Source organism: Odocoileus virginianus, chromosome 18, assembly GCF_023699985.2.
Source record: "Odocoileus virginianus isolate 20LAN1187 ecotype Illinois chromosome 18, Ovbor_1.2, whole genome shotgun sequence".
NCBI classification, from domain to species: domain Eukaryota; kingdom Metazoa; phylum Chordata; class Mammalia; order Artiodactyla; family Cervidae; genus Odocoileus; species Odocoileus virginianus.
Genome location: NC_069691.1, coordinates 1,303,669 through 1,327,780, shown reverse-complemented (window position 1 = coordinate 1,327,780; position 24,112 = coordinate 1,303,669). Strand labels below are relative to the sequence as shown.

Genomic DNA, 24,112 nt, shown 5'->3' with positions numbered 1-24,112 from the left:
TCCCTGACCAGGGATCAAACTCGGGCCCCCTGAATTGGGAGCAGGAAGTTTTACGCACTGGACCACGCTCTCTGAGATATCTTAAGGGTGCCCTCCACCCTCTCTTGCTGCCGGGCACCGTCAGCAAGCACTCTGATCGCTTGCTTCTTCTCAGGGGCAACTGTAACCATTAAAAACGTAGCTTTAACCCGACCCACTGACCTGAGAAGGAACGCTGACCCACCCTCTGGTATGGCCCAACTGCTCTGCCACGAGGTCTCCAGCAGTTCCCGTCCCCGCCCTGGGCCTCAGTTTCCTTGGCTGGACAAGAAGGAGTGGGATGCCATGGTGTGGGGACCCCTCCCCGTGCAGAGCGGGGCAGAGCATGACCAACCCGTGGGACGGCTCTGGTCATCCCCGTGCAGTCACGAACCTTCCAGAACTTGGGCTGCCACAGGCTCCTCAGCTGGAACCATTCCAAGTGGAAACCTCCACCCCAGGCACATATCCTACTTGCTGTGGACACAGAGAAATTGGTGACATTGCCAACAAGGTCTATATAGTCAAAGCTATGGTTTCTCCAGTAGTCATAAATGGATGTGAGAGATGGACCATTAAAGAAAGCTGAGCGCCGAAGAATTGATGCTTTGAACTGTGGTGTTGGAGAAGACTCTTGAGAGTCCCTTGGACTGCAAGAAGATCAAACCACTCAATCCTAAAGGAAATCAGTCCTGAATATCCATTGGAAGGACTGATGCTGAAGCTGAAACTACAAAACTTTGGCGACCTGATGCCAAGAACTGACTCATTTGAAAAAACCCTGATGCTGGGAAAGATTGAAGGTGGGAGGAGAAGGAGACGACAGAGGATGAGATGGCTGGATGGCATCACTAACTTGATGGAGTTTGAGCAAACTCCAGGAGATGGTGAAGAACAGGGAAGCCTGATGTGCTGCAGTCCATGGGGTTGGAAAGAGTGGGACACGACTGAACGACTGAACAACAACCCAGGGGCCCTGGGAGGGTGAGGGCTCCAGCACATCACATGCAGCATCTCGGATGGTGTCAGAGACTCGAGACATCTACAGGGTAAGGGCTTGGGTTCTAAGTGGGACTTTATAGGTTCAAATTCTGACGCTGCAGCTGACTAGCTATAGGATCCTGGGCAACTGTTTCTTCTCTTTGGACTTCAATTTCTGTATCTGTAAAAGGACAAAACTAAGATCCCAGGGGGTGGTTGGGAGGATGAAATGAAATAATGCATGCAGAAGTGTTCTGTAAATACCAGAACTTGCCAGTACCATGCTCTGTAAGCCTCACCAGGACCCTCTGCAGCAGACACATTTCCCCAAAGAAAGCACAGAGGCCCCAGGAGAGATTCTATCCCTGTCCTTCCCCTGGCCCCCAGAGATGGGGAGACTCCACATCCATGCCCCTCCTGCCCCCCGAGCCCAAGTCTGCTTCTCTAGGTTACCCACCCAGTCCTCGGCCCCCTCCCCGTGTGGCCCCCTTCTGGGTAGGCTCTGTCCATCTTACAAAGCCCAGGGGCCGGTCAGACCCTCTGCACCAAGCTGCGCCACCTGAGACAGCATGGAATCACTCAGGATGCTTCTCCTGCCCCCACTGGTCAGGGAGCTGCGTCGGTGAGGGGGTGGACCTGCTGCCTATAAAGGCTCTGGGGGGTGAGTCAAAGCAGCAGGGGGATCCGAGTCCAGCCAGCTCTGAAGGCAGGTGAGTCTGCCAGGGGGGCAGGGGGCTGACAGCCTGATTGTAAAACTGATAAGGCATCCGTTTTGGGGGTTGGGACCAACTCAGGCCAGGCATGTGCGCTGAGACTCCGGTGCTGGGTGCGCCGGAGTGCTGGGGATCCTGGCTGAGGTTATCAGCAGCTTCCCATAGGGAGGGCGGGCAGGAAACCTCCTTCACCTGCCACAGAACTCTGAGAGAAGGGAAGAATATCATTCCCAGCAAGTGAGGACCACCTCACACCCTGCAATAGCTGTTTTCACGACAACCAGGAAGTGATGATGGAGCCTTCCTGAAAGGTGGCACTGGCCGAGAAGGCTACCTCCTGTGGAGAATGCCGAAGCACCCCTTCTGAGAGCCTCCTTTCCCGACTACCGTGCAGGACAGCACCGTGAAGGGCGGAAAGCACTCTTGCTTCATAGACTGAGCCACAGAGAGAGTGCAAAGGGCTCCCCTTCCCCCAGCCTCTGGCCAGCAGGCTGGGGGGCTGACGAAATGAAGCATGGAAGGAGCCTTGGAAGTGGGGGGCTGCAGGCCAACCTCCCACCACAGGGCAAAGCCCTCCTGATTCCAGTCCTGCCTCACGCCAGCTTCTGCTGGCCCAGCTCAGTGACAGGAAGCTCATGATACACTTTCTCACCACTCACCGGGCCGGTGCATCCCTGTGGCTCCTCCTTGGTAGGCCCACCTCTGCCCTTTGGGGGCCCCACGCTGTACACCTCTGGAAATCTGAAAACACTGCCCAGGTGCCCTGCCCAGGTTCCTTCATGCGAGCTAAACAGGCAGAATCAGAATATAAGGGATGGAAAGAGATGACGACAGTTTTGCCCAGTGGATTTTTAGCCCAGCTGCAGATCCTGTCCCCAGGCTCCCGGGGCCCATCACAGCACCTAAGGGCCCAGAGAACTGGGCGGGGCCCTTCAAACAGGTGTCCTGAAAAGGAGGACGCCGCCCAGCTCAGCACCGCGTTGCTCCCTGACACCACCAATGACGTGCTAAGGCACGCGCTGCACTTTACTCACTCAGGCAGGAGGTGGGAACGTTCCCCTTTGTTCCTGAGCAGACACCCTTCCTGGTTTACAAATGGGACTCTGGCAGCACTTCAGCAACCCAATCGAGCTGTTTCCATTCGTTCTGGTTACTTGAGAGGTGCTGCATCCACCTCACTCCACCTGCACTTTGGGCTAGGAAATGGGAGGGTGCTCCTCACCTGACAATTTCTGTCCAGATGTGGGAAGGGGATCTGGTCAGACTCAAGACTGGTGCTCATGGCATCCCTCCAGCCTAGGGAAACAACTTCCTTCTATGCCCCAGAAATCAGAACGGAGCCAAAAGCTTCTTGGGGAAAGTACAATCAGTATCCAGGGCTTCCCCGGGGGGCTCAGCAGTAAAGAATCCACCTGCAATGCAGGAGACCCGGGTTCGATCCCTGGGTCGGGAAGATCCCCTGGAGCAGGGCATGGCAACCCACTCCAGTATTCTTGCCTGGAGAATCCCATGGACAGAGGAGCCTGGTGGGCTACGGTTCAGAGGATCGCAAAGAGTCGGACACGACTGAGTGCCTTAGCATGCATCCACAATGCGTATCCGCTCCAGAGCAGGACACACAGTTGATGAGGTAACTAACCTGATGAGACACAGGTGGGGACAGGATTCTGCATCTGCCTCCTATCAGTAGCCTAAGAGGGTGACCTACAATGACACATGTGATAGCAACTCATCAACAGAAAACCAAATCCAGAATGGAGACCCGTGGCTCAGAAACTTTTGCAGGGACCAGTTCTATCTGAGACCTTGTGATCCTTTGTGAAATGTATAGTCGTTCTAAAACCAGCTTTGGGCAGAATTGGGCAAGTTCTGGCCTGAGAGCCTTCTGAGGAGAAGATGTCGTGTGGGATAAGTGCTTTTCATTTTAACAAGCCTGAGAACCCCCTGGGGGTCTTCTAAAACTTATTGACTTTGCAGGTCTGGGGGCTTCCCTGATGGTTCAGATGGTAAAGAATGTGCCTCCAATGCAGGAGACCCAGGTTTCATCCCTGGGTTGGGAAGGCCCCCTGGAGAAGTGAATGGCTACCCACTGCAGTATTCTTCCCCGGAGAATCCCATGGACAGAGGAGCCTGGCAGGCTACAGTCCACGAGGTTGCAGGGTCAGACATGACTGAGCGACCAGCACTTTCACTTCCTGCAGGTCTGGTCTGGGGCCCGAGACTCTGCATTTCTCACCAGTTCCCAGGTGATGTGATGTTGCTGGTCCAGGGACCACATTCTGAGCCGTAAAGCACCAGACTAGACCAGAACATCAAAGGTAACGTGACCTGCAAGGTGGTCAGCCCAGGAGAGGGTGAGACGCCACGCCTGCCTGCAGCGTCCTCTCTTGCCACGGCCTCTTGGCATCTAGAACAGTTGTCACATGAAACGTCTGGCCCTTTAATCAAACTGGCGTTTGCAAAGAGCCACCTCTGGAGCAGCATCAGTCCCATTCTAGCTTCTCCCACACCCAGGATCACCCATGCCAGGGGACAGCCCTTGGCTTTCACTGTGCCGAGGGTGGAGCAGCTGTGAAATGCGCTGGAGAGACCTGAGGTGACCAAGGACCCTTCAGCTACCCGATTACTCTTAACCCCGACTTTGGGCCGGCACTCACCGCCTGCCAGACGCGCCCAGCACCTATAGCGCTGACTCTATATGGTGAAAGAACTGCCCCGCCCGGGTCACGAGTAGGAAGCTCTGCAGGCCTAGAGAGGCAGCAGGGAAGCCCATGGGACGTGTGGCTGTGCCAGGAGGGCTCACAGTGATGGCAGAGGAAGCGCAGGACTTCTCCAGGTAGGACACAGCTGGGAAGGGCACTTAGCAGAAGGCAGAGATGCAGAGCGCTGCATCCAGGGAACTGAGCCGCACACGCTAGAGTAGTCAGAACCTCAGCTGAGGGGATCAGACAAGCGGAGGGCACAGGCCTCACTTCTGAGCCCCAGAAACGGAGGAAGGGTCTAGTTGTGCTTGAAAATGGGAGATTCTAAACAAAACGAGTGTTACAAATAAAAACTCTTCCTTTATGACCTTCAATGTGAGAAGAGTCAGTCACTCCATGTTTCTCTGTTCATATGCCAAAACTCTTAGAAGCATAGAAATTTTTTTGCATCTGACTTTCCCCGCTTAACATTAAACACAAGCATTTCCCGAGGCTGCTATCAACTCTTCGTCAACGTCACTTTGCAGTGGCTGCTCAATATTCCATTTAATCAATGCCCGATGCCGGACATCCAGGTCGTTCCCCATCTCTCATGATCATCATGCCTTTTTCTGTGCTTTTGATCATAAGTTTGGATCCTAAGGACTGAGATTAGGATCAAAGGGTGTGAACACATCTTAAGACAAGAGACACATATGGCCTACCACTTTTCAGAAGGCTGTGGGAGCAGAGAGGCACCTGACTCATTCCAGGGGCTCCGGGCCAGGGGTGAGGTCAGCCCCTGCCCACAGCCTGTGCTCTGTGAACGGGCTTGTGCTGAATGAAGCTGGGACAGGAAATGCAGTGGCCCTGGATGCAGGCAGGCCGTCGTCGCTCAGCGACAGGATGGAGTCACTGGGATCCACGAGGCCCAGTAGGAGTCACTCTGCAGACTGATTTTCTTCTAGTTTCTAAAATTTCCTTCCAAACTCTTGGCTTCAGTGAACTAGAGCATTACCAACAGGACCAAGACAGAGACAATGAGAGCATCTGGGCTGTCTAGGCCTGGCCTCCCTTCCCTCCAGGATCTTCTTCATCTATGAAGGGCCCAGCTGCACTAGATACCTGTGGCTTATCTGAGCAGACAGGGACCCTCTACACAGGTGAGGGCCATGCAGGTGAGCAGCCGCCTCTGAGCGGGGCCGCTGGCTCCTTACCTGCCAGAGCTGGGATAGTGACCCGGTTCCACTCCCACGGCTGATCGTACTCGTCGGCGGGCCTGTCGTCATCCTGGGGCAGCTTGCTCTCCCGGAGCCGGGGGCTGACCGTGCTCTCTGAGTCCGAGTCCACGCTTTGGCCCTCGGGTTCATAAGGGGTGTCGTACAACTGGATGCCTTTGTGCTGCGACCGGATGCTTTCCTGCCTCTGGAACTCTGCAGGTGAAAAGGAAGGAAGCGGAGATGTAAAGCGTGCCAAGCACCTGCCGGATGATACCCATGGAAATTCAGAGTCGCCAGCCAGGGAGATGCGGACTGCACAGAGCAGACCCCTCGCTGCATTTAACTACTGCCCTCCCCTCGAGGGCGGTGTTTCTGCTCTCATGGCTCAAGGCTTCCTCACAAAGATCTCAGGTTCTGGACCAAATAACAGAACCAGAACACTCCCTGTCACCATCTGCTATCTTCAAGGGCAGAGTCCAGACACAAGCGTGATGTCCTGGGTGTGTTCCAACACCAGCCCAGGACACGCAGAGCTCTCAGCAACCCCCAGCTTCCAGCTTCCAGATGCGGCGGAGGTGGTCTTCCCACTAGGGCAGCTTCCTGGTCTCTGGACTTGTCATTCCCCATCTATGAGATGAGGAAAATGAAAGTGAAAGTCACTCTGTCACGTCTGACTCTTTGCAACTCCATGGACTATACAGTCCGTGGGATTCTCCAGGCCAGAATCCTGGAGTGGGTAGCAGTTCCCTTCCCCAGGGGATCTTCCCAACCTAGGAATCGAACCAGGGTCTCCTGCATTGCAGGCGGATTCTTTACCAGCTGAACTACTGGGGATAAGATGAAGAGACTGGGTCAACGACCCTCAAGTTTCCACACAGCTCACGTACTCATTTTATAGACCTAAGGAGCCAGAACCACCTCCAGAGAAGCCGGGTCACCGACTTCTCCCCTACAAAGCCCAGGACTGACCCTTTCCCTGAATTTCTGCCTCCCTCGGGGTCTGCCTGGCTCCTAACACGCTGAACACAGCCAAGCCACTGGACAGCAGAGGTCCAGTTTCACTTCTGAATAAGGAAGGAACGCTCTTAATCTCCTGGAGAGGATGCCAGGGCCCGGCGCCAGTGTGGGCTGACCAGCGGCCGCCCATCGAGATGAGGCCCCACACAGGGCATGATGCTTTCAGCGACTGCTCATTCCTGGGAGGTGGCGGCGGCTGAAGGACAAACACCAGGATGCTACAATCAGGCTCTTCCTCATCAAAAAAGGGGGCGTTTTTCTGGCTTTGATCACAGACACCCCCTGTGTGCAGGGGGACAGGAGGGGTTGCCTCCAGAAGGGGGACTGTGGGCACCTAAATCAGCAGAATACTCTTTTCAGGAAGGGGGCTCCTGCAGGGCCCGTGAGGGATGAGGCAGGAGGAGAGATGATGTTTGAATCTCAGCTGTGACAAGTGGAGGTTCAGGACGAGGGACAGGATCCCCCGTGGTAGGACCAGGGCAAGCCACGGCAGCCCAGCTGGAGAGAAGGTGCTCAATGCCCACTCTCTTGTCTTACTCGTAAGACATATGTATAGACAAATAAATAAAACATTTGCCATTTAACCATTCCTAAGCGTGCAAGTCAGTGACATGAAGCATGTTCACACTGGCATGCTTTCACCACCATCCATCTCCAGAACCTTTTCAGCATCCTAAACTGAAACTGTCCCCCACTACCCCCTCCATTTCCCCTCCGCCAGCCCCTGGCAACCACCATTCCCCTTTCTGTCTCTGTGAATCTGACGATCTAGGTACCTCATCCAGTGGAGCCATATAAGGTACTTGGCTGGGGATACTTGGTCTTCTTTGACAGTCTTATTTCACTTAGCACAACGACACATTGTAGCGTGTGTCAGTAGTCCATTTCTTCTTAAGGCTGAATAATAGCCCAGTATATGTGTTTGGGGCTTCCCAGGTGGCACTAGTGGTAAAGAACCCGTCTGCCAGTGCAGGAGACTATGAGAGATGGCGGTTCAATTCCTGGGCCAGGGAGATTCCCTGGAGCAGGGCATGGCAACTCACTCCAGTATTTCTGCCTGAAGAATCCCATGACAGAGGAGCCTGATGGGCTACAGTCTGTGTGGTCGCAAAGAGTCAGACACAACTAAAGTGACTTAGCAGGCATGCAAATGTCTATTTACTGCCTACTTCTGCTGGAGCACCAGGTCCAAGGGGGTGGGAGGAGGGGAGGTGGGGCTTGACACAGAAGTGGTGAGGGTCTTGAGAGTGAGCTGTTCAAATGGAGTTATGAGGCATTCTCCAAATCAGAATTCCAGCACCACAGAGATACAATAGGAACCCATGGGAGTCACACGTCTTGAAGAGCAGTTGACAAAATACATAGATGACGTCAGCCCTTCCGAGGAAGAGCATTCTTTAGACTAGGCTTCATGATCCAATACCAGCTCACAGGGCCAACAAAAACTACACCCTATGCATAGCACCTGATACAACAGAAACTAACTGATGCTGGGCAGTGACCTTTAGCGTTTTAAATTAAACAGCACTACGATGACATCTTTCAATGTCACATCTTTTGGCCTTTTCATACTCATAAAGAAAGCTGACCACTGAAAAATTGATGCTTTTGAACTGCAGTGTTGGAGAAGACTCTTGAGAGTCCCTTGGACTGCAAGGAGATCAAACCACTCAAGCCTAAAGGAAATCAATCCTGAATATCCACTGGAAGGACTGATGTTGAGGCTGAAGCTCCAATACTTTGGCCGCCTGATGTGAAGAGCTGACTCATTGGAAAAGACCCTGATGATGGGAAAGGTTGAAGGCAGGAGGAAAAGGGGGCAATAGAAGATGAGATGGTTGGATGGCATCACTGACTCAATGGACCTAAGTTTGAGCAAGCTCTGGGAGATGGTGAAGGACAGAGAAGCCTGGCATGCTGCAGTCCATGGGGTGGCAAAGAGCTGGACATGACTGAGCAACTGAACAACATCAACAATGGTGGTATCTCCCAAACTTCACTGAGTTGCATCCCAACTTCATGATTTTGCCATTTTCTAGTACCACCTGGGTTATTATTTACCATTTTTATTGATGTTGCCTCATTTTTTAGAGTAAATAAATCCACTTGAAAAGGAAACTTTTAATTACCACCCCATTAAACCATTACCTTTTACCAAAAAACAGATGATAAACATAAAAAGAATGAACAAGAACAAAACCAGCTAGGTAGGTACTTCTCCCAGAGCCCCAGGCTCGCTTTCTCGCTGCTGAAAAGGTGGACGGCAAGCACTGGAAAGCTGATGGGGGATGCAAGCAGCAAACCAGGATACCTTCTTTGGCAAATAAGAATAACTTTCTCTTTTTATTTTATTTTTATTTATTTATTTTTATTAGTTGGAGGCTAATTACTTTACAATATTGTAGTGGCTTTTGCCATACATTGACATGAATCAGCCATGGATTTACATGTGTTCCCCATCCCGATCCCCGCTCCCACCTCCCTCCCCTTAACTTTCTCTTTTTAGAAAGAAAAAGTTGAAAAGTGAAAACCTCACTATGTAGCCACCTAAAATCATGTCTCCTCCGACATGTCCCATACTTTGGCAACACGTGGCTTTATTGGGTCCCCTGAGTAAAGTGGGATGATTTATTAGTTTTGAGGATGATGCTTTCATATTTATGGGGGAGTAAGAGAGGAAGAGGTTTCCCAGGTGGCGCTAAAGGTAAAGAACTCACCTGCCAATACTGGAAACATATGAGACCCGGGTTTGTCCCTGGGCCGGGAAGATCCCCTGGAGAAGGGAATGGCAACCTACTCCAGTATTCTTGCTGGGAGAATCCCATGGACAGAGGAGCCTGGAGGGCTATGGTCTATGGGGTCACAAAGAGTAGGACATGACTGAGCGACTTAGTACACAAGAGAAGAGTTATAAGAGGCAGGACTTGGCCACTTTCAGGCAAAAACCAACTGGAAAGTACTGGAGACAACTTTGTAAATTAGGAAATCTATCAAGCTATTTGAGCAGTGTTTTGTGGGGTTGTCATCATCCGCATCACTGCCGTCCTGATTCTAAAGACTGCAGTTTTGCCTCCTATCTTTGGAGAATTCCAAGGGCTGGGAACATTGGGAACGCAGCTGACAGGCACTGACCTAGGAAAACCACCTTTCACTTCATCCTCTTCCACAAGGAGGACTGACAACCAGGAATATGTGCTCTACAGTATTCAAGGCACTTCGCATGAAAATTCACCATTTAATCCTGGGCCTCAGAGCAACTCATGGATGCTCTGTGGGCCGCCAGTAATCATGAACATCCTTGCTCATTTTCTGTCTTAGAGTGCACCTGCAAATAGATATTCATGAACATGGGTGGGATAAATGAACAACAACTGACAGGCAGAAACTCCTCTTTACCCCAAATTCCAATTAATTTATGAAAGTCTCTGGCCGCAGGGTTAAGGTACCTGGAACAACATGAAAAATAATATAGTCTAGTGTTACACAATATTCAGAAGAGATGGATATTCTACATAAACACCAGCCTAAAAGGAAAACATGTGCAGGGGACAGATTAGCTATTAAATCAGAGGGACTCATGCATACACCTCTCAGACAGGATTTATTGTTCTGAAAGCATCTGTGCCTTACCAAAGCTGGGTTAGTAATGGCATGCAGTCAGGGCAGAGGATGTTAGAACGGTAATCATTAAAACAAGCTTCCCCTGGTATTACATGGTGAATTCAAATTTTCATTAAGGCTCCAACAATAGGGAGCAGTTAAGTAAATTATGGCACGCTAACTGGATGGAATATTAAGCAGCCATTAAAATGATAAATCTGAAGATTATGTAGCTACATGGAAAAGCGTGCATGAAATTATGCTAAGTTAAAAAGTGAAACACAAGACTGTTTATGTGTTGAGCAGACCCTATCTCATGGGCTTTCTAAACAAGTCCTGGGCAAGGTGAACAAAGCCCCAAATGAATTCTACTCCTTGTTTAGGAATTGCTGGATACTGTCATCACACATTTTGCCCATCATATCTAAACTCTGATGACAGCTATGTTGTAAGAACCGATACACATGAATAAAGGGTGGAAAATCTGATACAGAAAGGTAAACAGTTACTGTGTATAGAGGGAGGAATTATTGCATAATAATTTTTGAAAGTTTTAAATAATGAATAAGGATGCTAGTAAGGAAAAAATGTAATTAAGAGAATCTCACACGAAAGTAAATGTGACTTTAAGCAGGTTGGGTTTACAGGAGCTGTGTGTTTTGGAAGCAGCTGCTTTTGCCTGACAAAACACCCATTTAGGGAGCATCTCTGCTCCTATTTAGGGAACATCTCCTCTCCTCTTTCCAAGAGTCCCAGGAAGTCAAGTGCTGCTGCACCATGCCAGCCCATCACTGTCCCCTGCCTAATGACCGGGTCCGTCCTCATCATTACTCTGACTGATCTGTGACGACCCAGAGATTGATCTAATAGGGAGCTGTAACCATATGTTTTAAGTCATGAGTTATCTGGACATCACCATCTATAAACTCATGAAAAATGACCTTTAATATTGGGTGGCAGGCTGTGATTTTATGCCTCTTAGGCAGGGAGCAGAAACATTAAATTGACAGGGCAGGGATTTCTGTTGACCTCTGGAGTAGAAAGGTTTTCAAGAGGAGCTACATATGGAGGAAGTGCAAAAAAAAAAAAAGCACTTTCTTTTAGAATCAGAGGCTGTTGAGGAAGGCACTCTGAGCACACTCACCAAGGGCATAGAGTCCAGAGGGTGAGGCTGGTGTGCTGACTAAGGACTGTAGCCCCGAGAGGCAAGGAGGGCCGGGGGTCCATCTGAGTGAGGAGCCCAGGACGGAGATCGGTGCGAACCAGGGGCCTCCTAGCTGGCTCTGAGAGCGTTGAGTTCCCCAAGTCCACGGGCAACAAGCTACACTTAGCTCCGGTGCTCACCAATTCCATTCCTCCCCCCACAGCTTTTTGTTTGTGTGTTTTTATTTTACCTCCTTTGTCTGTTGGGAAGCTCAGTTAATTCTGATGCTTACCTGCAATGGCTCAATTAGCTTAGATACGGGTAGACAGATTCGGGTTCACCTGCCCTCCCTTCTAGTATGTGTATCTTGATATCTATTATAGCAGCCTCATTATATACATTTCTATTACGCACAGCCTCAAATCTGTATTTTGAAAGCAGGCAGACACACATCTAATGAAAAAGACTAGAAGGAAAAAAAAACTCATCTCTTGACCTTCCTTTTGGGAATAGAAACAAAAGGGCAGGACTTGACTTCCCCTTTCGGAAACAGTCTAAATAAATCAGCGCACATCGCTGGTGCACCCAGCGCTCTCCAGGAGCACGGGTATCCTCCTGTCCGCACATCCAGGCAGGCATCTACTGAACGCCCAGCTCGTGAGCAGGTCGAGATGAAGCAGACACAGTCCTGGTCTTCAGGACTTGGTCCTCAGGGACAGAGGGTCAGAGCCCCCAGCACAGACAGAGGCAGCTTAGGGTGCTCAACAGGGGGCAGATGTGATCCTACAACTCAGTTGGGGGAAATCTGGGACGGCCTTAACGAATTCAGACTCGAGGGCATGCATCGCGGTGTGGCAGGGAAAATGGGTGTCTGATGAAGGAAGGACAGAACCAGGGGCACGGCGGCTGGAACCACGAGGTGAGCGTGGGGAAGGCGGGCTGTCCGGGGGCTCAGGCGGAGGGGAAGCTGAGGCACGTGGAGGTGGTTCTGGGTGGCCTTGAATGCTGCAGGATGGCACCCCCAGGACTGTCTGAGGACAGGTGCCCTAGAACCTCTGGGCAGGGTGGAGATGGGCGGGGAGAGGCCGGCACAGACGTGCAGAAGCTGAGCTGGAAATGACAGATGCTGGCCTGCAGGCCCCTCACCTCTAATTTTGCCAGCTGGTTTGTCTGAGAATCCACACCAGATCCCAAATCATAGGGTAGCAGGGCTCAACAGAAATATGTGGCCAAGGAGGCCTCCATTCCCAGGCCCCACCATCATCTCTCAGCCCAAGAAACCTCTACTCAGCCAGTGGTGGGCATGCCGGCCCTCAGGCCTCCATGGCCTAGGGCTGTATAATTAGGACAGTGCAACTGCCCGGGGCTGCCCCACACCAGCCAGCTGGGAGACAAAGTCCAGGCTCCAGGTAATGGACAGGTTCAACAGCACCGTGTGCTGGCTGAAACCACGGATGCCCCCAGACTGCTGGGGCTCAAGGTCTGACCCCAGTGGGGGACCCAGGGCAAGCTGCCCCAGTTTCCTCGTCTCTGAGGGGGGCAATGGTATCCAGGATGTTACAAGGATTAAACGAATCCATGCACCTTCAGTGTCTAGGACGGTGCCTGGCCCACAGAAGGTGCTCCGGGAATGTGGGTTTCACTTCAGTTACCACTACCGGGGCATCTCTGGAATACCATGCCAAGGGCTCTCCTTCTCTGAGATCAGCCTTCATCCCCCAGAGCCACAGAAGTCCTGCTTACAAACCCTAACAGGCAACCCTGCATTGGAAATGGAAGGGTTTCATCGCCCATCTATGAACCTGCCCTTTCTGGATCCACAGCTTCTGATTTCAGCTGCTGCTTTGGCAGTCTCCCGTTTCCACGTGGGAGCTTTGCTCTCAGATCCACTCTTGCACAGAAGATAAAACACACAGCGAAAGGATCTGTGCCCAGGAGTCTAGTGACTACATTTAACACGTTTTTATTTTATATTGGAGGACAGCCAACTAACAATGCTCTGACAGTTTCAGGTGGACAGCAAAGGGACCTGGCCAGACACATGCATGTATTCTTTCACACCCAAACTCCTCACCGACTCAGGCTGCCACCTAACATTGGGCAGAGTTCCCTGCGCTGCACAGTAGGTCCTTGCTGGTTATCCATTTTAAATATAGCAGTGTGCAAACGTCCATTCCACACTCCCTAACTATCCCTTCCTCCCATCCTTCCCTTACCAGCAACACAAGTTCATTCTCCAAGCCTGTGAAACTGTTTCTGTTTCGTAAATAAGCTCTTTCTGTATCACTTCTTTTCAGATTCCCCATATAAGGGATGTCATACGCTACTTCTCCTTCTCCAACGACGACCGTTCATAGATGGGGAACCTGAGGCCTGGGGAAGGCATGAAGCTCCAGGTCCTCTAATTCCTAGACCAGGCTCTGCTTCCTGCCTTTCCCAGACGCTTCCTCACACCTCCTTTATCAGACTGTCTTGGCTGAAGGGGCAACTACTTCGGTCAGGTCTGAGGTGTTAAAAGTCACACCCAGCACCACAGCCTGAGTGAGGCGTTCCTCAGGAGGGGCGGGCGGCTGTTCCCAATTAGACACACAGCCCAAACCCAGCCAAGACCCGGGCACCGCATCAGAGGGAAGGCAGGGGATGCTCTCCTCATCGAAACTGTTAAAACATCTGCTAGAGGAAGACCCTCCTCCTCGCCGGGGGGCTTCAGGGCTGGGTCTGAGTTCAGGGGTCCCCTGGCGGTTGAAGTGACAGCATGGGGCAGCAGGGGTCCTCGGGGTGGACGCCCCCCGGCAGCAAGGGCCGGGCAGCTGGGAGCCGGGTCCTGGACGCAAACCCGGCTCAGCCCAGGCAGAGGCCCGCCCCCTCCCCACCGGGTCTGGTTTCCGGAGCTGTCGAAAAGCCAGGCGACTGACTGATCGGTGTTCCCTGACCGCCTCCTTTCCAGGCGTGCACAGAAAACCCCAGAACAAGGGCGAGCTCTGTGGGGCAGAGGTGTGGAAAAGGACAGTGGTTGCAGCAGCGGGAGCAGGTGGGCCTGTCACTGCCGGGCGGAGCCGGCGCTGCCCGCTCCTGAACGCTTAGCCCAGGCTTGAGGGGCCAGCCCTGGTCTGAGTCAGGGAGCGGGGTCTGCTCCCTTCCCCCGTCCTCTGTGCAAGGATGGGGGCTCCCCCGAAGGGCCCCGTTCTGGGGTTCCCGCAGGGAGACAGGCTCGCACACCTGCTGACACCGATTGTGCTTTGCTCACAACTTAAAAGGCCACGCGGGCCTCTCTGCAGGGCTCTCGGGAGCTGCCCGCAATTACGGCAGGCCCCTCAGCCCTGCCCGTCACTCTGTGCTCTTCCAGTGACTGCCCTCGCGTGCAGAGACCTCTTTGAGCTGTATCGCCATCCCCTGTGGAGACTCACTGAGGTAAACTGGCCACTCCGGGGTTCGGCTGCTCCGGGCTCAATGCAGTACATGAAGGAGGGCCCAGAGGAGCAGCAGCCTCCTCCGGAGACAGCGCTCTTGCCTCCATGTCGGCGGAAGATCCACATTCACGGCAAGCAGGGGCCATGTCTGCTTTTCTTCCTCAGACCCATCACCGAGGGCCTCACTGGCGCCAAGGTGGACCCCAGGCCAGGGCTGAGCACTCACGTGGCATGAGACAAGGCCCCTCGACCCCAAAGAACCCGTGGTTCAGCAGAAGTTGGACGCCAGCAACCATAAGCACTGGGTGAAAAACCATGAGAAGTTACAGAAGGCCTGCTCGTGCCAGACTCAGTCCTGGGTGCTGGCTGCGTGTCCTCCCTCATCGCCATGAGACAAGAGACATGGGCGGCTGGCAGCCTTGGAGCCTCCACAGGGGCCAGCCCAGTTCCAAAGCGCGCAGAGGCTGGCAGTCCACGGAGGCAGAAAGCAAAGGCGGTCCCAGGGATTTCAAGAATCCTTAGGAAGGAGGTGGCACTTAAGAGGAGCTCAAGTCGTAGTGCAAAGAGGCCCCTCAAGGCCACAGAAGCCAAGGGACCTCCCTGGCATCAGAGACGGCGAATGGGGAGCCCAGGGGAGAATGCGTGCCTGAGTCCTCAGTCGTGTCTGACTCTTTGTGACCCCGTGGACTACCGTCCACCAGGCTCCTCTCTCCACAGGATTCTCCAGGCAAGAATACTGCAGTGAGTTGCCATGCCCTCCTCCTAGGGGATCTTCCCAACCCGGGGGTCAAACCCACATCTCCTATGGCTCCTGCGTTGCAGGTGGACTCTACCGCTGAACCACTGGGGAAGCCCCTCTGGGAAGAATGTGCTCAAGGAAAGGAGGAAGATTCGGACGGGCGAAGACAGGGCCTCAGGATAAAGGGCAAGCGATGCAGGTTGAACACAGGCCAAGTCATGGATGGAGCAGAGATGGAGAGATTGTGAGGCAGAATCAGAGACTGTGAACTGTCTGAGCCCAGGGCTCCTGAGGAAAGGATGTGGGGCGTGGCTAGGAAAGGAAACTGGGGCTGGGCTATGGAGGGCCCCGAATGCCATGAGGAGGGGTAGGAAACTGGAAAATGTGGCCAGCAGTCTTCATCAGGTTTGTGCTTTCAGGGGGGGAAAAAAGCCTTTAGAGAAGCTGGCAGGAAACACCAGGGCGTGGTGATCAGCTGCTGATGACCTGAAGGTCTGACCCTCTGAACAATTAGGGCTCTACCCATTCAAAAAGTGGAGGATGCCCAGGGCTCCAGAAGGAAAAACACACTCCAGTGAACAGTTCCCAAAAGGGGAAAAGCCAGCACTGCCACTGGGCTAACAGGCAGAGGTCGGGGTGGCACAAGCACCTTCAGGTCAACCTTGAGGGGGCAGGCGTCCGCTGACCCCTGTGCTGTGGACAGAGGCTGGGCCCCCTGGGGACGGCCAGGGGCCTCGGACGTTAGCCAGACGTGATCCAGCCGTGTGTCTTCTGAGTACTGATGGACTGTACTTACAGAGAGGGCTTGCCAGCCCCTCTGGTGTGATCTTCCAGTCTGCTGGGCATGGAGTGGTCTCAGCTTCCAGAGAGGCCTCAGGCCACACTCTAATGAGATAAAGCCACAGGGGACAGGCTTTCATGCCAGACCAGCTGGGCTACACCCCTCACCGAGCACCATCATTTACCCTTTCTCAGGGAACCTCCCAGAGTGAGCCTTGGAGGAGCCATGACCACGCCCAAGCCCCTTCCCTACCTCACTGATGTGAAATCTGCAACTCAGACAGGCTGTGTGGCTCAGCCAAGGTCTGGGAGACTCAACTCTTGGTGACACACTTTGAGAGCGCTGAGTATGTGTGATGTACCAGGGTCTGTGCTAAGGGCAGTGCCTCCAGGCTCTCATTTAATTCTCACAGCAATTCTGTCCAGCGGTGATGTTGGTATTACCGCTTTAAACTTGGCCACACAGCAAGCCAGTGATGGAGGCAGCCTGGCTCCAAAGCTCACGCTTTTCACCATGCAGCTGTCTATGCCACCTTTCCAACACTAGTTGGTACTCCCTCCCCTCCACCAGGTACAAAATAACACAAACATGTTTGGGTCTGCAGGCGAAGAAAGAAAGCACTGGAAGAAGCGAGTCCTAGCTCCAGCTAACTTGCTCCTGGCTTCACCGTGCTAAGTGATGCCAGGCAAGTTACTTCCTCCCTCTGGTTACCAGTTTGCTCTTTAGTCAGAGTAACTCAGGTCACCCTGGATTTTATCTGACTGGCCAACAAAGGGGGATATTAGGAGGAAGAGAGGTGGGCACTGTGGAGGTACTTAAGCACATTCTCGATCTTCAGCGGGTCGGCCAATGCAAGGACTGGTCCCAGGCTGGCTGGATCTAAGCAAGTGGTTACCGACTGGATGCAGGGTGCCCGCCTCCCAGGGCAGAGCCGGGGCCCCCTACCAGGCACGACCCTTCACTCCATCTGTATCTAACAGCCCCCCTTGCCACGTGTCAGGTTTGCAGCCAAAGTGGTCAAACCCCACCCGTACCCATCTGGTGGAGGCGGCAGTCCTGGGGCTGGTCATGGCTCATGCTGGGGGGTGTTGCTGGCGCTGTGCCCCATGCCCAGCACAGCTGTCTGGCCGGAAGCAACTTGCTGAGATCTGGCGTGCTCTCTGCCCTAGCCTTCCCTGCTTTTGGAACTGCTTCAAGAGAGGAACTAATGTCCCTGGGGACTTGTAGACAACCGCAGCCTTCTGGACGGTGATGATGAGGCTGCCGGCCTGGGACCAGCCCGGCCCTCTGCTCACTGGCTGTGTGACTCTGGTCTGCTGCCTCATCCACTGGGGTCTAAGATTTCTTGCAGGCGAGGCAGAAGCCAGTAAAGGAGATGCTCTCGGAGACCTTTTTGGCTCCAGGGTCCTCAGTCTGATTCTACGAAGACTGCATGTTCACACAGGCTTCTTGTTACACTGCTATGGGCTCCAGCACATGAAGGAGCGAACATACACAGGAGCACCTATCCTACAGTGGGCAGGTTCCCTGGCCTCGGCATCCTGACCACCTTCCAGCAAGCCCCTCCCAAATTCAAGCCCAATATGCAGTTAGAATCCTCTGCAGTGAGAAGCTCTACTCCAACACAGAGCTGTGTTCTCCTGCCTGTGATTAATTTTATGTGTCACCTTGAGTGGGCCACAGGGTACCCAGATACCTGGTCAAACATTTTTATGGGTATCTCAGGGAAGGTCTTTTTGAATGAGATTAACATTTAAATATCTAAGTAAAGCAGATTGCTCTCCGTAACATGGTGGGCCTTGTCCAATCAGTTAATGATCCAAACCCCGGGGGGGGGGGGGGGGGACCCTCCAATGATGAAGAGAATCCTTCCTGCCTGACAGCATTTGTACTGAGACATCAACTTTTCTCCTGCATTCAGACTCATACTGGAGTCCTGGTTCTGCCTGGGTCTCGAGCCTGTTGGCTTTTGAGACCCAGGAAGAACACCATCAGCTCTCCTGCTTCTCAGGCCTTCCAACTTGGACTGGAACTAAACCATTGGTGCTATGGGGTCTTCAGCTTGCTCACTCGCTTTGGGACTTGCCAGCCTCGATAATCACACGAACCAGCTCCTTGTAATAAATCTCTCTTGTCAGTTTGCTTCTCTGGAGAACCCTAACTTACACCCCGATGAAGAGTCCTTCCTCAAACGTCTATCTGCGGTCCCAGCACGGGCTGCTTGTCTGCCCCTTTTCTCAAACAGATCCTGCAAAGACTGTGTGTCAAACAGAGAGCCAGGTCCTCATCACAGCGCAGAGGGGCCTGCACTTTTCCTGACCCCGAAGGACGAGGGCCGAGCCAAGCACCAGCTTCCGAGAAGCAACATGGAGCGCCACGAGATTCCACCCTCAGGAGACCTCACAGTAGCAAAGCCGTCACGAGACTGGCGACCTCGGCAGAGATCCCTACTTGGCCCAGGAGTGACCCGAACTTAACAAAAAAGACCAACAGCAAGATTCCCTCGTTCCATATAGAACTTTCTGATCCACAAAGCCCTTTGTGCGATTTGGCTCTTATGACTTTCTGACTATAGACAGATTTTAACGCTCAGAGCCAGCATTCGCATTTAACAGGGCAAACAGGAAACCCAGAATCAAAGTGATTTGCCAAAGTTAGAGTGAGAAATCTACACGATTCCTACTCATGTAAAGTCTTTCTGACTTTACAATTTCATCTTGTACTTCATGGCACAAAAAATGCCCCAATGAAGTGTTTTTGTTTTGTTTGAAAGGGGAGTGGGGAAGGGGAAGGGGTGTGTGAGGTGCTACACACCAGAATTAGGAACCCGAAAGCTACCACTGTTGAGAACTGCCTTCAAGCGGCTCTTTCCTGTCGAGAGCTATCACAGATGACGCCATCCATACGACCATCTCAAGAATTTTTGGAAGGAAACATCTGGATAATGAATGCTTTAATACCGGGAAATGCAAGAACAACCCCTCTTGGGGCCCTAAATGGGTGTCCTGGAGAGACACCATACTGTGTGAAAGTTGCCATCAGCACCTGGAACGCAAGAACAGAGGCACCGCGTGATGCTGAGCCGGGTCAGCCTTCTCACCGCTGGTGGCCTTTCCCAACCAGCTGCTCTCTGGGAGTCCCCAGGCCCCAAGTCCTACCTTCTGTTTGGGTTGGGACCCGACGTATCGAACCCTCACTGCGTGTCAGAGACCCCTTACTGTCACTAGCTCTTCCCTTCAAGGAGCGAGGAGGGTGCTCATCACTCCCACACGCCCTCAATGTTAGTGGGGAGGCTCCCTCGGCCCAGGGACCCTGAGACCCTACCACAGTTCTAGTCATCTGCACACTCGGCCCTCAGTCCCGTTCCAGCTTCTGAGTGCCGAGTTCAAGTCCAACCCATCCTGACACATCCTCTGCAGGTCCTAACACAGAACGAGCTTCTACAGACCCTCTGTAAATACTGGTGGAAAGAACAATGTGCAGTCTTTTGCAAATTCAGAATTTAGCACAGTGAAAAATGTTTTTAAAACATCTGTTTACCTTAGGAAGAGAACTAGACTCATAGACTGTTGGAGGGAGTATAAAGTGGAGATGACCTTTCCAGAGGTAAAATTAGTGAATCTAACAAAAATTAAATACCCTTAGGCCTCAAGTTCCACTTCTGAAAATCAATTCTACAGAAATACCCAAACCCACAAGCAGAAATAAATGCACATGGCTGTACGCTGCAGAATGTAAGAACAAAAAACTTGACACAAGTTAAAAGGATATAAATAGGGGAACAACTGAATATGCTGTGTTCCAGTCACATTATAGAACCAGTCAAAAGGTTCTAACCAGTCTGAAAGGTTCAGACTAATGACCTTGGACAAGATCTGTGATGCTAAACGATGTCTAGTAGGAAAGTATTGTGTAGGAAAAGAATTGCTGGTACAATATAGAGATGTGTATTTTTGGAAGCTAGTGGGAAAAGGGCTAAAGGAATACAAAACAAATTATTAATGACAATTCTTGTCTCTGAAGAGACAGTTCATTTTTTATTTTCTATATGTCTATATGTTTTTCCTACCAGAGCACAAGGTTTTTTAATGGAATAGTTAAAAAAATCCTTTTAAAGGAAATTTCACATTTTGCAAACGTGGCACTTTATTATTATTGTTCATGACTGCACTTGCTGTGGGTCTACTTTAAACCAGGCCTGGTGCCAGCAGCTTTACAGTAATTGCAGGACAGATGGGGAAACTGAGACTGCAGCAGGAAGGACAGGTAAGTGAGGTCCAAGGGCGGGACTGGGAGTTGTCACACGTGCCTTCATCAGAGTCCATGCACGCTGTCCTCCTTGCTCCCTGCTGTTTCTGGGAAGCACCACGTCTGTAGAATTCCTTCATCTCCTACTTAACATTCTTGTGGAACAGGCTTCCAATCAACAGCTTCTGCTTCTGTAACTGTTTTTAAACAATTACCATTTCGTGTCATGTTTACACATTTGAAGTTTAGGAAATAAGAGTTTGGAGGAGATCATGTTTTGGTTTCTAACATGAAGATGTACATTTTAATTATAACACAGCTCCCAGCTATGCCCTGGTCATCTGGGGAGGCACTCCATGTTTAAAGACACATTAAAGAACTGTAGTTACAGTCTCGGCAACCACAAACAATGACAGTTTTCCTAAAACACAGCCACAAGGGCAGGCCTGATCACTATTTGGGTCCCGTGGTTTCACTGCAAAGGGCCCCCACCCTCTTAGGTGCTTGTTATCCTTTCTTCCAAGTGATGAGTCAAGGTGATAATTCCCTTCAACCAACACTGCTCGGCAAGCAGTGGACCAAAATCAACTTGGGATGTGTGATAGCAAGCAGGCTGCCCTTTTATGGGGAACAGATACGCGGAAGCAGGTCTAGACCTCGACGCCCAGCTGCATAAAGAGGGTGCCTTCTGAAAGACGGCTCCTTGCCAAAGGCATCAGAAGGGATTACAAGCAGCCTGACAAGTTCTTATCCAGAGAAGTGACACAGGATTCCGGCTCCTCCAACACAGGAAAGATGCTTCGGGAAGTGGAGTGAGATCCTGGCACCAGAAACCCACACGGCAAGTGGGCGAGGGTGAAGGTCTGGACACAACAACCTGTTTCACTAGTTCATTCTTTCACTTGCTCGCTCTCCCTTACAGAGCCCCTGTGTCACTGGTTTCTGGAGAAATGCTGATCAGTCAAGCCTGGTCCTTGTCCAAAAGAAGCTCACAACCTAAAATACAGTCTTCTCTGGGTAGTTATGTGTCGCCTGCTTAGGTAGCACCAGGCTAAGAGGACCACACTTCAGCGGAGAGGCAATGGGGCGCCATGGAAGCTTTCTGAGGAGGCTAAGAGGTGAGCAGAGCCTTAGGCCTGCCCCGCCTCACCTAATCCTGTGCCAGGAGGCTGGGCTAGTCAGCCCAGGGGGGCCGTTTCCTCAAGTGTTAGATGCATTCTCACTGCTGCCTTGCCACTGCACGCAGGGGCGCATGAACTAAACGATGACAATGCATCATATCAACCATGGGTCCTACTCCAAGTGTTATCTGCGGGGTGCCCTGGGCCAGAATCAAATGCGACAGGTGCCAGAGATGGACACAGGATCTGGGGAGCACCGTGTGTGTGTGTACTTACATGTACAAATATCCATGCACACGCACGCACAGTCGTGTGCTCACATGCCAGGCCCTCTAGCCGTCTGGCAGTCCCCCAGGCCATTCTGGTCAGGAGGTTTTCCCTGCAGGGGTGGGGTGGGGTGGAGTGCAGAGGTCAAAAGTATTTCCTATCAAGGGCACATGGGGTGAATGATCGGTGAAGAGACTCTCAATAAAATGACAAGCAGCAGCCCATGTGACACGAGATATTCTAGGCTTGCTGAAGACTCTCCTTCCTTTTTCCTGGAACAAAATAAGGCTTAGCACTTGCCTTTGGATTAAGTCTTAGGACCCAGTGAATGAGAACTGGAGTTGGGGGGTGGAGCAAGAAAGAAAGCCTATTTGAGTGTGTAATAAATTCGAAGAAAAAAGAAATTACAGGAAGAAAAATGAACCAAGCTAAAAATAAGGTAGCTCCAATGTTATTGCTAGACAGAAAATATAACTCCTGTTAGGCAGGGAAGCCAAAGTGGTATGAAAGAGAAAATATAAAGTTCCCTCCTAAAAATAACTGGTGGACTAACAGACTCACCGTTGAGAAATATGGAATTTCTGAAATTGCAGTCTCACTCGGTAGGGAGGGGTTGCCACAGTCTGGAATTTAACGTTCTCTTCCAACTATGAAGCTGGCAATGGAGGACGGAGATCAGCTCAAGAGCATTCCTATCTGTTGGCTCAAAGACTCGCAGAAAACTCAGATAAGCTGGTGGGCAAGAGGCAGAACTTGGGCTGAAGGTCAAAAGCCTGGCAGAGTGCATGGCTGGTTAGACCCTGGGCTCCTTGCAGCTTCCACATCTGTAAAGAGACTCAACGCCAGGTGCTGACTGACCTCACTTGTTCATTTATTTACTAAATCACCACTTTCCATACTGTTCCTTCCTTTTCACATTTTATATTTACCTGTGGTTGTACGATAGCGACCCCATAGCACAGAGAGTAGAAAGCGTCTATGGGATCTGGATTTGACTCAGGCCACTTTCAGGCTGTGTGCCCTGGTGAGTTTTCCAACCTCTCTGGGCCTCCAGCTCCTCAAAAGCCAGATGATGTCACTCAACCCAATGAGTAACGAGGGAGGAGTGCCGTGCATGGAAACAGAATTGTCTTCTGCCTTCCCGGGCTTCTAGGGTGCTTCAAACCTTACACTCCTGGAGTAAATGCCTTCCACTCCCCCAGTAACGCAGGTGCGTGGCACATGCATGCTGTCGTGTCTGACTCTTTCTGATCCCACAGACTATAGCTCGCCAGCCTCCTCTGTCCATGGGATTTTCCCAGAAAGAATACTGGAGTGGGTTGCCATTCTCTTCTCTAGAGGATCTTCCTGACCCAGGGATCGAACCTTCATCTCCTACATTTCAGGCAGATTCTTCACTGTCTGAGCCACCCAGGAAGCCCAATAATGCAGGTACTAAACTCTAGGAGACCGACCCGTGTATCCATTTTGGAACCAGACTCAGCAGTCTCAGGTCCAAGACTGAAAAAGCTAAAAGACTAAAAGCTGCCATTTATCAGCTCACAGCCTCTGGGGCTCGACTTGCCCCAGGAGAGCCTCGGCATCCTCTGCTGTGGAGCAGGGAAAATATTAATATCAACTCCACAGGGCTGTTACAAAATAAAACCAGACAAAGGATATAAAGACAGCCTTACAAACCATAAAACTGTATGCAGACGTTACAGATTAGGGCGGCACATACAGATGTGTACACACATACACAGCCTTGTTTCTGGCTGACATCTGGTACAAATGACTTGCCATTCCATCAGTTTACATCCCCAAGAAGACGTCCCATTTCATTTTTCTTTTGTCATTTCAGTCATGTGCTAGGCCTCTCACTGGTGCTGAACAAACAGAATCAACTTCTACCTCACTATTCAATACTTTCCATTTTTTATGCCCCAAAGGAAGACCCCTACCACGTGTGTCAAGATTCTGAAATGACATGATCTGATTCCAGGGTTCTGATTCCATGGCACACTTTTCTGGCCTGGCACCTATCACCAAACTGTTTAGAAACACTCTGGGGAAAGGAGTGCCTTGATGTTATAGAGAAAGGCCCCAGTAACTGGAACCGACGCTTTCTTCCTGAGTGTTTCATTAAGTATCATCTGCTCACGTTTGGCGCTTTTCCACCAGCTAGGAACCTAC

General features: G+C 51.6%; 1 protein-coding gene across 1 annotated transcript in view; it reads right to left on the bottom strand.

Annotated features, from left to right (window-relative positions):
* SHB (SH2 domain containing adaptor protein B) overlaps window positions 1–24,112 on the bottom strand; it is a 132,341-nt gene that overhangs the window by 40,803 nt on the left and 67,426 nt on the right. Inside the window, exon 3 of the mRNA XM_070480232.1 lies at window positions 5,611–5,826. Coding sequence (XP_070336333.1) covers window positions 5,611–5,826 — 216 coding nt within the window. The remainder of the gene's footprint in view (window positions 1–5,610; window positions 5,827–24,112) is intronic.